The sequence below is a fragment of the Xyrauchen texanus genome, chromosome 44 (assembly GCF_025860055.1).
Source record: "Xyrauchen texanus isolate HMW12.3.18 chromosome 44, RBS_HiC_50CHRs, whole genome shotgun sequence".
Lineage (NCBI taxonomy): Eukaryota > Metazoa > Chordata > Actinopteri > Cypriniformes > Catostomidae > Xyrauchen > Xyrauchen texanus.
The window spans coordinates 23,074,726-23,091,506 of record NC_068319.1 but is presented as its reverse complement, the minus strand read 5'-3'; the positions used below and the strand labels follow the sequence as shown (position 1 = coordinate 23,091,506).

At 39.3% G+C, this 16,781-nt stretch overlaps 1 protein-coding gene across 1 annotated transcript; it reads left to right on the top strand.

Annotated features, from left to right (window-relative positions):
• The first annotated feature begins 2,085 nt into the window (after window positions 1-2,085).
• Window positions 2,086-15,537, top strand: LOC127636306 (protein-lysine 6-oxidase-like). The gene is made up of 7 exons (XM_052116765.1): window positions 2,086-2,909; window positions 3,983-4,091; window positions 4,584-4,721; window positions 12,582-12,738; window positions 14,151-14,246; window positions 14,346-14,461; window positions 14,909-15,537. Exons 1-7 carry the CDS (start codon window positions 2,291-2,293, stop codon window positions 14,913-14,915), a joined length of 1,242 nt encoding a protein of 413 aa, XP_051972725.1. The 5' UTR covers window positions 2,086-2,290; the 3' UTR covers window positions 14,916-15,537.
• The last annotated feature ends 1,244 nt before the right edge of the window (window positions 15,538-16,781 follow it).

Genomic DNA, 16,781 nt, shown 5'->3' with positions numbered 1-16,781 from the left:
CTTTTATGCAGTATGCTGGTTCAGAGTGCAGGTCACATGTAATTTATAATGCTCTTACAGCTCTCTATCTAGTTCTCCATTGTTGGTCCTTGTGGTCTGCCACTGGGCAAGAGTGGTTTAACATGCTAGACACAGAATTTGGAGACCATTCATTAAGTTATTGTACCCAGCAATTACGCTTCCATTGCAAACCATAGGATGCATTGCTTACGAGAAAATACACAGTATACTGTACTAGTGGAGCGGATGAGAACATGTAACAGTCAATGGAAAGAATGGAAGAAGATATCTACGTTAAGGTCTGGGTGGCCCAGGTGTTATAACATGATTGAATGTTATAAATAATGCATCATGTGATGAAAGTATAATGTTTCCATCAAGACATGGCTCTCCCAACGTAACAAACGCATGTGATGTTTAAACCTGTGAGAACCCCACATATGATTTTGATTTCCTTTTCTTTTTTTTTTAGAAAAAAGCCAAAAAGGAATAGAAGAGGTGACAATTATGGTGGGAAAACAAGAAATTGATTTGATCTATGGGCAACAACTTCCCGCACAGGCAACATTAAATCTATTTAGCTTACTTTGCAAGCTTCATCTTATGAGAACATTAATATATGAGACATTTGGCAACATTTTTTTGGAGTGCCTCTTACAGGTTCATCCAGAAGTCATAACATAAGATGACTCATGCAAGACAACCTGAGAAATACTGATCCAAAATCCCTTTCTATTTATCATATTTTTGCGAAATCAACATATATTTAGTTGATTCTCATCAGAAAATGTAATACTGTACAGTACATCTTTGGGGTGTCCATAAATGTTTCAAAGAAATTCTCTTTCAAATGCCAACATATTGTTTTGAAGTTATATAAAGTTAAGCATTAGCCAAAGGTTTAGTTAACCCAAAAATAACATTATATTGTCATCAGTGTTTGAAGTGGACCAGTACTCTACAGGATGCCCAGTGGTATAACTAATGTACATCTGCACTGGTTCCCAGGGTGGAAGGGGAGCCCACCCAAAAGGGGACGATGAAAAGGTATTATTTCCATTGTTTTCAACGATTGTTCTCATTACTGTAACCAGGGGTGCATTAACGCTCGGGCTGAAGCCCAGGGGCCCAGCTTGTGGTGTCCGCCACCCCATGTTCCCCTATCAATGTTCACGGGAGGAGCACGTCTAAACACTAATGCTGTCAGCGGGAAACAGAATTGTTGACACCGAGATGAGCATGTTCAACACAAAGCAGTTTCACCAACACCAGTGCCCTGACCATAGCACTTAAGTAATTTTTACTGTAGCCAATTACAGTAAAAAAAAAATATAATGCTGCTTTTGAAATTAAAATCAGTGAAAATGAGTACTACTATAATGTTTAAATATTTTACACATTGTGGTTATGAGAATATCACTGTAACTATCTTGTTTTGCATTGTGGTAGTGAGAATTTGAGGGTTAAATTTGCGTAACTGTCATAAAAATGATGTCACAATGTAAAAGAATCACCATCTTTTTTGCATTGTGGTAATGAGAATTGAAGGGTAAAATGTGAGTAACCCTTAAAGCCCAGGGCCCAGTCTAAAATTCGAGTAACTGTCATGTTAAATACAATGTAAACAAATTTTAAGATTTTTTGGCATTGCGGTAATTAGAATCAGAGGGTAAAATGTGCGTAACTGTCATGAAAATAACGATATTCATAACTGTCTGGAAAATCATGTCACAATGTAAAAAGAACAGCATCTTTTTTGCATTGTGGTAATGAGAAATGGAGGGTAAAATGTGACATGAAATTAATGGCACAATGTAAAAAATGTGTGTGTGTGTGGGGGGGAGCTTGCATAACTATCTTGAAAATAATGTGAAAAATCTTAATGGTCCTACACATAGTCTTTTCTATACGTGCAAACTTTAAGTTCTTATTTGTTTCTTTTGATTTTGGTTTCAAAACATAATTTTGAAGATCAAGCAGCTCACGTTTTACAGCTCCATAAGACCAGAGCTATTCCGTTACCGTAGCTTGTATAACAACGAAATCAGAAACTTTAAAAAAATCAACTCCTCCTCCCTCGCACACTTTGCACATCAGTAAGTCCAAGTGCAGAGCAATAGGAGGTTGTGTAATTCTTGCGTCATGTAAGTCTCACTTTATTTTAATTTAATTTATTTATCTTTAAACAAACTTTATGAAAGAGCACAACTCAGGCCAGTCCTTTGTTTTACCAATTTATAGTTACTGGAACGTCTGCGAGCAGAACAATCGGAGGAGCCAAATTTAACATATGAAAATGAGCGCGAGTTTAATTGACTGCTTAATCTACGCGTGTGCGCATGTATGTTTATTCAGTTGCATTGTACAAACTGGCCATTCTCAGCGCCAAGCCAACACTGGAGCGGCAGCTCTTAGACAGACCATACAATGGCAGCACAATGGCAAATTCTTTAGTATATTAAGTCAAGGCTCGGAATATCAGCCACCGTTAAAACGTGACGGAAACAAAGAGCAGACGCAAGCCAGACCGATAGCTATTGTTCGCAATGATGATGCGGCTCCGAGAACCGATGGCTCATCTTCCTCTTTACGACCCTCCCAGAGCCGTGGGTCCGAGCGCGCGCGGTCAGGTATCGGTGTGCGCGGTGGCAGCTTGCGCTGGACACCAGGTGGAGATGGAGCGCGCGCTAGCGCGTCACCGGAGCGCAAGAATCACACGAACCAGCTGGGAATTTCGGTCAATGACACCGACAATGGCCGGCGGGACGGTGATGTGATGGTTGGAGATGACCCTTACAACCCTTACAAGTCTACAGATCCGGATAACCCGTCTTATAATTATTATGACACGTACGAGAGACCTCGACCCAGACAGCGCCCGGGATATGGCACTGGGTACTTCCAGTATGGTAAGGACTGTTATTTGTGGTCTTGTATGTTATAATTTAAGTTAAATTATAACATTAAATTATAAGTAAAACCAGCCTATGGTGGTCTAAGTTGGTTTAGCTATCCCCCTGTCTTGTCATGCTGATGTTTAGCTGGTTTAGTTAGTCGGCCAATAGGTTAATTAGTCGGGTTCTGTGCCTGACCAGCTGACTAGTCCCCAAAACGCATTTAAACCAGCAAACTAGACCAGACTAAATGACCAGAGGGGAAATGTTTGCAATTTTTGTTGACCCAACTGCACTATAATTGTTTAACTGCATTAAAACTGTTAGTTATGAAAGACAAAGCTTATGGTGCTTTGCTGGTCTTATATGGTTTAGATGGTCTCCCAGCCTGACAATGGCACAATTCCCTTGAAAACCACAAGACTGGCCTAAACTGTTTGGTGTCCATTTAAGAGCAACAAACTACTTTTTACAATATTTTATTTTTCAGCATGCATTTTATCTGTGGAGAATTAATTGTTGATCCATCTCATACATTCATTGCATAGTAACTTTAATTCAAGCTGTTAGTTTTAGCAGAGATAAAAGCTTACAATAAGCATTAGGTGGTTTGGGGCTTGTCTCTCAGCCTGGTCAAACTGCTATTTAGCTGGTTTTGTTTGTTGGCCAGCTGGTCTCTCGGGCTGACCTGCTGACAAGAGCCCAAAACCTCTCAACAAACAGCAAACTAGACCAGCTTAACAGGCTTGGTGTCCAGGAATGGCCAAAAAAAAATCTATTTAAATAAAAAAACTGTTAAGTTTAAGTAAAGAAATAATGACATTCATGCAGAGAGAGAGAGAGAAACCTACCAGTGTGGTGGTCATCAAACTGGATTCCACTGGTTAGGCTGTTCTGGTTTGATGGTTTTCGAGAGGTTTTGGGCTTTGGGCTTGGAGACCACCTGGAAGATGAGCTATGCCAACTTGGCCAGGTTGGGAGACCAGCTAAACCAGTTTAAACCATTTAAGATAAGCAAGTCACCTTAGGCTGATTTAACCAGTAATAGTTCTGTGCATTTTCTTGTATTTTTAATAAATGTTTCTTAGGTTTGCCAGATCTCGTGGGAGACCCATACTACATCCAAGCATCCACCTACGTGCAAAGAGTTCCAATGTACAATCTCAGATGCGCCGCTGAGGAAAACTGCTTGGCAAGGTATTAATATTATTACTGATATGAAACAGAATAATGTAATCAAGGTTTCTGGTGGGTGGTTGCAGCCAGAGAATGAGAGTTAGCACACTTGCATTCCTCAGAGTATAACAGATGAGTCATGAGAACCTATTTAAAACTTATGTGGTAGAAACATCCTATAACTCAAACCAGCACTGTGAGAGGGGAACAAATCAAATGAAAGTCCTGCCACTGTGCAAAGTGAGAGCACTCCTTAAACACATTTCACATAAAGCTGTTTACATGGAAAAATCTTCACACACTAGACTGCAAAACACATTACCAGGGCACACAAAAAATAGTCTCGTCCGAGGGGAGTACGTTTTTTTGGCAGTGTGCAACCTTAGTTGTTCCATGCAAGCTTGAAATGTGATCATGGGGCCAAGAAACACATTCTGAAGGCTGTTAGGACAATATGAGAATCTCAAAGAATGTCTGATATTCTGTAACCACTGGGCTGTTTTTGTTGAGCAGCTCTGCATACAGGTCCAGTGTAAGAGACTATGACACGCGTATGTTGCTGAGGTTCCCACAACGAGTCAAAAACCAAGGCACTTCCGACTTCCTTCCCAGCAGACCACGCTACAGCTGGGAATGGCACAGCTGCCATCAGTAAGTCCAATTCTGAAAGGTCCAATCAGTCTGAATTTTTTCACTTGCTTCTTTAGTAAATCATTTTAAACCCATTCAAGTAGCCTACTATTAATGGAATAGTTCAACCTAAAATGAAGAATTTTGTCATCATTTACTCAATCCTGCAAGACTTTCTGTCCTCCGTGGAACACAAAAGGGTAATTTTGTAAGAAAAGTTAGGTGACTTTTTTCCATTTCAAAATGACAAAAAAGCATCATAAAAGTAGTCCATATGACTCATGCAGAAATCATATGGACTACAAAAATTCCATACTGACGTTAAATACCATAAAGTGCAACAGACTGGTTTTGGAAGTAAAAATTCTATTCATATTTTCCCTTATAAAACTTTGAAGACAGACCTACCATGTGCTACCAGGTTATTAATCGATGGTATAAGCTCCTGTTAAAGCGATCAGTCTACTGTACATTATTTCTACTTCATTTAAAAAAAGTTGTGTTTAAAGGAATATTCCGGGTTCAATAAATGTTAAGTTCAATGTACAGCATTTGTGGCATAATGTTAATTACCACAAAAATGTATTTTTACTTGTTACAGTGAGGCACTTACAGTGGAAGTGAATGGGGCGATTTTTTTAAGGGTTTAAAGGAAGAAATTTGAAGCTTATAATTTTATAAAAGCATTACATTCATTTTTATGTTAAAACCATTTAATTATTTGAGCTGTAAAGTTGTTTAAATAATTTAAATATTTACAGTCATTTAGGGTTTAGGGTCATCATGGCAACAAAGTTGTGAATTTGGTTATAACTTTACAGATAAAAATCATGTTCACAAACATATTTATTTTACAACTTGTGGTTATACTTTAGAAACTATGTGTATTTTAACGTTTATGGATTAGCCCCATTCACTTCCATTGTAAGTCCCTCACTATAACCTTGATTTTTGCTTTTTTGATTTTTAAAGAAACAGAGGGACAAGATGAAATACATTTTTATGGTAAACCACATTATACCACAAATGCTGCTGATTGAGATTAACTTGAAATAAAGAATATTCCTTAGAAATACATTACCTATGATCTTGAGAGGAAAACCATGAATCAGAGCAAACAAACCACAGCGAAAGTACTCTGCAGGGACCGCCCACTCCCACTGTCAAATTGCTTAAATGTTTGTATATATCTCAATATTTTGCAATATACTAAAACATATACATTCTATATTTATCAACAACCTTAAATCTATAGTTTTAAATGTTTCCATAATTTTTTATTTGATTACAGCATTAGCAATGCTTCATGGGATTGTAGTTCATTCCCTCATGAAAGACGTTAAATACATAGTCTTGTACGTTTCTCTTTTTGTCCGATTTTCAAATAAGAATATGCTTCAAATCAAAGTTTGTATTGTTGAGATTCACCTCAGTACTGGTTGCTTTGGTTCATCTTTTAGAACATTATGAAATTATGACATTATTCTGGTGAGTGTTTATATTCCTCCACAAGCATGTGTGAGCACAGCGCTGCAACAGCTGGCTGATCAGATCACGGACACAGAAGAGCAATACCCAGACTCACTTATTATTATTCTTGCCATTTTGATTCACTCAGGACACCCTGGATTCGAACTTGACTCCAGGTGTGGTAGTTAGCATCTTTACATGCTGAGCTACCCAGGCCCCCTTTATTCTCACTGTTTTTAACAGAGCCAATCTCACCCATGAACTGCCAAAATACAGACAGGACATTACATACCCCACCAGAGACAGATATATACCGGATCACTGCTACGCAACATTTAAGGATGCATATCGCTCTGTCCCTAGAGCAGCTTTGGGACTCTCTGTTCACTGGTCAACTTCTTCTGACATACAGGCAGAAACTTAAATCAGCTAAGCCTGTAGTAAGGACTGTAAAGAGTTGGACCAATGAAGCAGAGCTAGAACTACAAGCCTGCTTTGGCTGCACTGACTGGAGTGTTTTTGAAGCAGCAGACACCAATCTGGATGAACTCACAGATACTATGACATATATCAGTTTATGTGAGGACATTCCTACTAGGACTTATTTAGCATTCAACAATGACAAACCATGGTTTACAGTAAAGAGGACACTTACAGAAGTGGGATCAAATCTTGTAAAACCAGTCCAGAAACACACGGACAAAAGAGATTAGAGTGGCTAAAAGAAGATACTCTGATTAACGACTCTGCATTACATTTACATTTACATTTATTCATTTGGCAGACGCTTTTATCCAAAGCGACTTACAAAAGAGGAAGAACATCAGCGAATCATCTTAGGGAGACAGTGGTACAAAAAGTGCCATATTACAAAGTTTCACTATCATCATAATAGTATACAAAACAGATTTAAGTGCAACAAGAAATGTAAATATATATATATATATATATATATATATATATTTTTTTTTATTTTTTTTTTTATTTTTTTTATTATTATTGACCGGTTAAGTGCTTTTGGAAAAGATGTGTTTTTAGCCGCTTTTTGAAGATAGAGAGTGAGTTAGCTTCCGGATTGAGTTGGGAAGGTCATTCCACCACCGTGGTATGATGAAACTGAAAGTCCGGGAAAGTGTTTTGGTGCCTCTTTGTTTTGGTACGACAAGGCGACGTTCCTTAGCCGACCGCAGGCTTCTGGTGGGAACGTAGCTCTGCATAAATGTTTTTAGGTATGCTGGAGCAGACCCAGTGACTGTTTTATATGCCAGCATCAGGGCCTTGAATTTAATACGTGCATGAACCGGCAGCCAGTGGAGAGAGACAAAGAGTGGTGTAACATGTGCTCTCTTAGGTTCATTAAAGACCAGACGTGCTGCTGCATTCTGGATCATTTGGAGAGGTCTAATAGCACATGCAGGAAGGCCTGCAATGAGAGCATTACAGTAGTCCAGTCTAGTTATGACAAGGGACTGAACGAGCAGTTGTGTGGCATGTACAGAGAGGAAGGGTCTTATCTTCCTGATATTGTAGAGTGTAAATCTACAAGATCTTGCAGTTTTTGAAATGTGGTCTGTGAAATTTAGCTCATCATCAATGGTTACCCCTAGATTTCTGACCGTTGTGGAAGGCTGAAACTGTAGTTGGACCCAGCTGCACGGTGATGTTGTGTTCAACAGCAGGGTTGGCTGGAAAGACAAGGAGTTCTGTCTTGGCAGGGTTGAGTTGAAGGTGGTGTTCCTTCATCCAGGCCGAGATGTCTGCCAGACAGGCAGCGATTCGAACGGTCACTGTGGTGTCGTTGGGCTTGAAAGACAAGTAGAGTTGCGTGTCATCAGCGTAGCAGTGGTAAGAGAAACCATGTGACTGGATGATGGGTCCCAGTGATGTTGTGTATATGGAGAAGAGAAGTGGCCCAAGCACTGATCCCTGAGGTACCCCAGTAAGTAACTGGTGTGGCTTGGATACTTCCCTCTCCATGCTACCTCAAAGGACCTTTCTGAGAGATAAGAGTTGAACCAGTCAAGCACAGTTCCAGTGATACCCAGTTTAGAGAGGGTGGAGAGTAGGATCTGATGGTTGACTGTGTCAAAGGCAGCAGAAAGGTCCAGCAAAATCAGAACGGATGATCTCGATTCAGCTCTGCCAGTCTCAGCGACTCGATGACAGACAGCAGGGCAGTCTCAGTGGAGTGTCCACTTTTGAAGCCCGACTGATTGTCATCCAGCAGCTTGTTCTGTGAGTGATAGGCGGAGATCTGATTGAAAACTGCCCTTTCAAGTGTTTTTGCCATGAATGGGATGAGAGAGACTGGTCTGTAGTGTTCTATCTGTGTGGGGTTAAGTGCAGGTTTTTTCAGCAGTGGGGTTACTCGAGCCTGCTTAAATGTAGTGGGAAAAGTGCCTGCAAGAAGGGATGTGTTAATTATGTGTGTAAGTGCCGGTAGGATGGACGGAGAGATGGCCTGGAGAAGGTGTGATGGAATGGGGTCAAGGGAACAGGTTGTGGGGTGGTTGGAGAGGAGGAGTTTAGAGACCTCAGTGTCAGTTAAAGGAGAGAACATAGTGAAAGAAGGGTTGCATACAGGAGCCAGGTGTTTGACAGGGTGTGGTGCTGTGAATGTATTGCTGATGGCTGTAACCTTATCAGTAAAAAATGTGGCTGAATATATCTGCTGTCAGTGATGTGTCAGGTGGTGGAGGGGAGGGCAGAGAAGTGTGTTAAATGTTCTAAACAAGCTACGAGTGTCTGTGGTGCTGTTGATTTTGGTCTGGTAATATGAAGTTTTTGCAGTTTTAACGTTATTTGAAAAAGTTGCGAGCAGAAGCTGATATTTACCTAGATCAGCTGGATCTTTAGATTTCCGCCATCTCCTCTCAGCTGCCCTGAGAACAGTCCGATGTTCACGAAGGATGTCAGACAGCCAGGGGCTGGGTGGTGTAGTCCGTGCTGGTCTAGAGGAGAGAGTACAGATGTTGTCTAGACAGGTTGTTAAAGTAGAGCTAAGTGTGTCTGTGGCAGTGTTCACATCAAGCATGGAAAATACATTTATTGTGGGAAGAGAGGCAGAGACATCAGTGGAAAGGCGAGAGGGTGAGAGGGAACGGAGGTTACGGCGAAAGGAAACCAAAGGTGGGGTCGGTTTTACAATGGATGGGAGAATCATGTTGAATTGAACAAAGTAGTGATCAGAAACATGTAAAGGTGTAACAAGAATATTAGAGGTGGTACAGTTACGTGTAAAAATGAGGTCCAGCTGGTTGCCCGACCTGTGAGTTGCTGTGGTGTGTAGTCTTTCCAAGTCAAATGAGGCCAGAAGAGTATTCAGTTCAATGGCCTGGGGTTTGTCCTGGTGTATGTTGAAATCACCAAGAACCACAAGTGGCCTGCCATCCTCTGGCAAGGAGGACAGCAGGACATCCAATTCCTCAAGAAAGCTTGTCAGCTGACCTGGGGGGCGATAGATGACAACAACATGTATTTTTGTGGGTTGCATTGTAGTAATGGCATGGAATTCAAAAGATGTATTGTTACATAGTGAAGCATGTGGTGAAAAAGTCCAGTTATTATGAATGAGCAAACCTGTTCCCCCACCCCTACCAGTATGTCGAGGGGTGTGGGAGAAGGAGAAGTTGTTAGAGAGAGCAGCAGGTGTTGCTGTATCCTCAGGTTGCTGCATCAGTGTGTAAAATCCTGAAAGACATTAAGTTCAACAATGACAAACCATTGTTTACAGCAAAGCTCAGGCAGCTTCATCAGGCCAAAGAGGACACTTACAGAAGATACTCTGAGTAACGACTCTGCATCAGTGTGGAGAATCCTGAAAGACATTACCAACTACAAGACCCATCCCCCAACTCTGTAGGGAATCAACAACTGGCTGACAACCTGAATATGTTTTACTGTAGATTTGAAAAGCCCAGTCTCACACCCCACACTCACTCTGACCAGCACTTCACAAAAACATCAACACCTCCTGCAACCACCCTCCTCAGCCCTCCTGCTACTCAACCTACAATTAAGATTTGTGAAGAGGATGTGTGCAGGGTTTTCCGGAAACAAAAGACAAGGAAAGCACAGGGCCCAGATGGTGTTTCATCCACTTTTCTAAAATATTATGCTGACCAGCTGGCCCCCCATCTTCACACAGATCTTCAACAGATCACTGGAGCAGTGTGAAGTTCCCTGCTCCTTCAAATGCTTCACCATCATCCCTGTCCCAAAGAACCCCAAAATAACAGGACTTAATGACTACAGACCCATCGCTCTGACATCTGTGGTCATGAAGTCATTTGAGAGACTGGTGTTGGCCCACCTGAAGGACATCACTGGACCCTTTCTGGATCCCCTTCAATTTGCTTATCGAGCAAACATGTATGTGGCTGATGCAGTCTACATGGGATTGCATCATATCCTGCACCAGCTTTCTGGCAGATAGGCAGCAGCTAGTTAGAAAAGGGAAATTCACTTCCAGCACCTTAACGATCATCACTGGTGCCCCCCAGGGATGTGTGCTCTCCCCTCTACTCTTCTCCCTGTACACAAATGACTGCACTGCCAAGGACCCCTCTGTCAAGCTCCTGAAGTTTGCAGATGACACTACTGTCATCGGCCTCATCCAGGATGACAATGAGTCTGCATACAGAAGGGAGGTTGAACAGCTGGCTGTCTGGTGCAGTCAAAACAACCTGCAGCTGAACACGATCAAAACAGTGGAGATGATAGTGGACGTTAGGAAGAACACCTCAATGTTGACCCCGCTCACCATTCTGAACAAAACTGTGGCAGCAGTGGCTTCATTCTGGTTCCTGGGCTCTACCATCTCATAGGACCTGAAGTGGGAGACCCATATTGACTAATTGTGAAAAAGGCCCAGCAGAGGTTGTACTTCCTTCACTAGCCTGCCACCTGTCATAGGCACTGCTGATACACTTCTACTCAGCAGTCATTGAGGCTGTCCTTTGCACTTCAATAACTGTCTGGTTTGGTTCAGTAATGAAATCGGACATCAGAAGAGTACAAAGGACAGTTTGGACCACTGAGCGGTATATTGGTTGTCCCTGCCCACTCTTTAAGAACTGTACACTTCCAGAGTGAGGAAAATGGCTGGAAAAATCTCTCTGGACCCCACTCACCCAGCCTACTACCTTTTTTAACTGTTGCCGTCTGGTCTGCGCTACAGAGCAGAGTACCAGATCAGATTCCCTCAGGCTGTCCACCTCATGAACAATTAAAACTGCCCCATTGAGTTATAATAATGTGCAATACACTGCTTAGTCTATTCATATTTATCCAAACATATCCTACCTCTTCTGCCATTAAATTCAATTTCATTATCTGTATATAACAGATTTGTACATACGTATATATACGTATATATTTTTTTTCTGATTATGTATTTCTATATATACTTTTAATATCTATTCCCTTTTTTATTTTTATTACATTTTTGTATTTTCTCTGTCTTGTTGGTGTATTGTTTGTGCACTGGAAGCTTTTGTGGGATGACATGAGTATGATGACATACTATTCATTTCTGGGTGAACTATTCCTTTAAGAACTCTTATGAAACAGATGTGATGCAATGAGCTTGAGGTGAATTCTTTAGGTAAAACAAGTTTGCACAACTAGTGGCTTTATGATTTCTGCTGTCGGTATTGTGTGATATCTAAATCTTGAGCTGGAGGTGCTGTTTTTAGAAGGAAAAAGGTCTGTGTTCTTGTCTAAATGAAAACACTTAAAAGAGGCCCTCTCTGACTTCTGATACTCTGGTCGACTCAGTAACAGCTCACAGCATACTTTTGTTCTGAAGTAAGCCATGTCTCACCACCAACTATGGTGTACATTTGGACAAGCTCCAGTGCATACAATGACTTTAGGTCTGTAGTTAAGCAACTGAAATTGTGAATTAAATGGTGCGTGAGGCCTAAGCGCTGGCGACATCTGTTCAACATTTTCTTAAGCTTGAAACTAAAAACAACACTGGAAAAATGTGCTTTAAGCTGTGGCTACTGAACCGTGCAGTAGGACATAAGTACTTTTTGGCTATTATGCAGTTTTACCACTTTGTTAAAACATTTCACTGGCATCAATCAAACTATTTAATGTGAAATAAGCAGAGGTTTGTGTGATGTAAATTCCTGCACACATATTGGCCATGGAGTTCATTTGGAAAAGCTCTGCTGTGCATCAGTCATGCTCAGACACACTCTGCACTCTTGTCTGCCTGACGAGCTGATATACGTCCAGATTTTAAGTAAATTCATTAATCAGTTTAAACTGTTGAAAATGAATGGCAGGCATTCTAAATCTGATTAACTAGCCCATTTGGCAATGCAATTCCCAGAGGTGGCCAACATTTTAGATAATCTAGTTGAAATTGATTCATGATGTTTTCCTGATTCATGTCCCTAGACATTACCACAGCATGGACGAGTTCAGTCACTATGACCTGCTGGATGCCAGTTCTCAGAGGAGAGTTGCTGAAGGACACAAGGCTAGCTTTTGTCTGGAGGACACGTCCTGTGACTATGGTTACTACCGACGATTTGCATGCACCTCCCACACTCAGGTTAGATGTTACGGTTTAAGAAGTGTCTGGGTTTTATACAGGCCACATCCACACTAGTAGGATTTAGGTTAGTATATTAATCTTTTAATGTAAGTTTTCTACTTTCTGTTTCCTAAAATATGCTCTTCTAGACAGCGTTTTCAAAAGTAATTTTCTGTGGAGGAAAAATGGCTTTCCAGTGTGGATGAGAGACGTAAACAAAGCAAAATGAATGTGTTCCAACCGAAAGTGTATTATTGTGAACATTGCCTTATTTCAGTATTTGTATACAATGGATAGTACTTAATAAAAATTCTGAATAGATGAGCCGTGTCCACAGACATTAAATGCATACAGCATTGGAAAAAAAATTACTATATTATTAAAGGGATAGTTCATCCAAAAATGTCTCTCTTTCTTCTGCGGAAGACAAACTACAATTGTTTTAAGAATATCTCAGCTCTGTAGGTCCTTACAATGCAAGTGAATGGTGACCAGAACTTTGAAGCTCCAAAAGTCATATAAAGGCAGGACAAAGTAATCCATAATAATTCAGTGGTTAAATCCATGTCTTCAGAAGTGATATGATTGGTGTGGGTGAGAAACAGATCAATATTTAAGTCATTTTTTTTATAAATCTCCACCTTTGTCCAGCCCGACCAGTAGGTGGCGATATGCACGAAGATTAGAATTTCCAAAAAAAAAAGAAGAAAGTGGAAGTGGAGGTTTATGGTTAAAAAAAAAGGACTTAAATATTGCTCTGTTTCTCACCCACACATATCATATCGCTTTTGAAGATGAGGATTAAACCACTGGAGTCGAATGGATTATTTTTAAGTTGTCTTTATGTGCTTTACCGAAGATTATCATACACCTGGGAAGGCATGAGGATAAGTAAATTATGTGAGAATTTACTTTTTTGGGTGAACTATCCTTTTAAATAAATAATTTTTTGCTTTTATACATGTTTGTGTGTTTCTGTGGCTCTATTCCTAAACTTAAGTGTGCTGCTTTGCTATCTACTGCCTACATAGGTAGCTGCCTACTAAGGCAGCATGCTGACTTAAATGGAATCTCATAAATGACTGATCTGGAACACTCTACATAGGCAGAAATCCTTTGCATATTTTTTTTTAAAGAGTTTGCTTCTGTGACTCGATTCACATTTCAATATTTTGGCATTTGAATGTTGCCATGTTAACAACATGATTCTCTAATATGCAAATATTCATATACTGTGGTATTTACTTTGTACTCCAAGATACATAAAAAAAACATCATTGTATTACCATAATACATGTCCAATAAGCATGGTAATATTGTGGTACTATTTTGTAAGCATACTATAAGACTTAAACCCAATTTAGACTTAAACTGTCTTCTACTCCTTGTAATGCATGTACTGTAATTCTGTATTGTGGTTGTTGTTCCAGGGTCTGAGTCCAGGATGTTACGACACCTACAATGCCGACATTGACTGCCAATGGATAGATATTACTGATGTGAAACCCGGGAACTACGTCCTCAAGGTTCATGGCTAAATCAAATTAAGATATTTGGTTCAGATATTTGAAGTGGCTTGTTCCATAGCCTACATAATTCCAGACTTTTTTCTATTTCTGATTTAGGTTAGTGTAAATCCTAGTTACCAGGTACCAGAGTCTGATTACAGTAACAATATAGTGCGCTGTGATGTGCGTTACACCGGAAACTACGCTTATGTGTCAGGATGTCACATTTCACAGTGAGTATGACTTTCTCCGTTAATAACAGTTGCACACAGTAATTGTTTTGTTTACAGTATACTGTATTTGCAGATATGTCAAGCTTCTTGGACTTATACGGATATCTATTGGTGTTAATGCAACATCACACAAAAGCAATAGTTTTGGGTTACTGTTGCCATTGAAAAAATGCATTAAATGTATTCTGTAAACAAGGGGGTAACTGAGATGCAATGAGTAGTTTATGGCTGGTCATGTGATCTCAACAAGATGGGATGGCCCAGATACATGTTTTACCAGGGTACATAATTTCATGTGATTTAAAACATATTTTTCAAAAGTAGGCTACTATTTGTTTCTGTAAGAGTTAAACTTTTACTGAGTGCACCGTTAATACTTTGAATGATTAATTTGAATACAGTACATCTAGTTAAAGCTGATATATCTATGTCCTTGCTATATTACAGGTATTAAAAATCTAAAGAATCCCAAAGATTAGCTAAAGATCATCAGTTTGGTGATAAAGTACCTGCAACAACGTGAACAGAAGAATGGATGACGATCATGGTCACTTCTCTCTCAGAGCCAATAATCAGCAGGGCATTCTAGTGCTGACTGTGGCACACAATATAAAATGCTGAGGAATAAGTTTAGACCTACAGTGAATTGCATTATTCATGTTTTGCTTTTTTTTTTTTTGCTATGTTAATTACTGAGCAATTGTGAAAAAAAGAAAAACAATGTTTTTATAAGAGTCCAGAGTCATATTGTGCTGGATTCCTTGTATAGAAAATAGGATTAAATAGTCGTGGTGCTAGTGGAAAGTTTGCAGAAATACCACACATTGTGAGGATTGCACATTGTCCAAATCTTTAACCACCATTCTCTCAAACTGATAAAAAAAAAGAACAAATTAAGCCTTCAGGTGTTGGCTAGGCGACCCACACTGAGGTTTTTACCTAAAACATGCTATAGTGTGCTAGAGCGATGCTTTAGTTGTGTATTCAAAGTAGATATTTATATTCAGACGCTCATATTACTGCAACACTTTTTATATATGAAGTGAAAATTACTTGAATAAATAACTTCACACTCACTGATGGATTTCTTATTATTTGTACTCTTAACTCAAATTTTGCACTTTTATAATGTAAGAGATCATTGACACCATAAATAGTGCTTAACCTTTAGAAAATTGTGTTTGTCCATCTTAGTAAGCTTTTATATTTACATCTATTTTGTATTAGGTTTGAATTTATGCAACCCTGTAATGAAAGTCTGGGACAATTTAAAATGGTATTCTTTAATTTTATAGCAATAAACATTAAATAAACATATGATTAAAATGATAGGTTAAAAGCTCTAATTAAGAATATGTCAATTAGTCACGTATACAGAAATGAGGCTCTAGGTGTGCCAAATGAACATGTACAAGCGACATGTACTTTTGACAACTATTGCATTAATTACTTTTTAGCTCTAAATTAGTTTTTAACTATGTGTTAAACGTTATAATGACTTAGCAAATGAATGCCAATTTTATCAATGGATTGTTTAGGCCTGTTAAAGGGATAGTTCATCCAAAATTTGTAATTCTCTCATTATTTACTCACCCTCATGCCATCCCAGATACTGTATGTGTGACTTTCTTTCTTTTGCTGAAAAAACCCCATAGATTTTTAGAAGAATATCTCAGCTCTGTTTGTCCATACAATGTAAGTCAACAGGGTCCAAAACTTTGAAACTCAAAAAATGCACATACAATAAGCATAAAAGTAATCCATATGACAAGATTCCTTATATCCATGTCTCCAGAAGCAATATGATAGGTGTGGGTGAGAAACAGATCAATATTTTATTTTATACTATAAATTCTCCTCCCTGCCCAGTAGGTGGCGATATGCATGAAGAATGCAAATAGCCAAAAATAGTAAAAGTGTAAAGTAGAGATTTATAGTTAAAAATGACTTAAATATTAAGATTCAGAAGACATGGATTTAACCACTGCAGTCATATGGATTCACTTGCATTGTACGGACCTACAGAGCTGAAATATTCTTTTAAAAATCTTAATTTGTGTTCAGCAGAAGAAAGAAAGTCATACACATCTGGGATGGAATGAGGGTGAGTAAATGATGAGAGAATTTTCACTATCCCTTTAATTAATCTAAATATTAGGCTTAAAATATCATTATAAAATCTGAACTTCAGTCATGATTTGATTTGATTATTTGGAACGATTCATTATAATTTTACAAATTGTGCTGAAGACATGTAAATAGAGGGTCAATTTACACTTGCAACATGCAATACATGCGAACATGCAGTACTGTAGGTCTA

Bases quoted from the DNA above. Each gene is read 5' to 3' on its own strand.
- LOC127636306 (XM_052116765.1), top strand. From the start codon at position 2,291: ATGAAAATGAGCGCGAGTTTAATTGACTGCTTAATCTACGCGTGTGCG. The intron at 4,092-4,583 runs GTATTAATATTA...TTTGTTGAGCAG, and splicing joins GAGGAAAACTGCTTGGCAAG to CTCTGCATACAGGTCCAGTG. The intron at 4,722-12,581 runs GTAAGTCCAATT...TCATGTCCCTAG, and splicing joins GAATGGCACAGCTGCCATCA to ACATTACCACAGCATGGACG.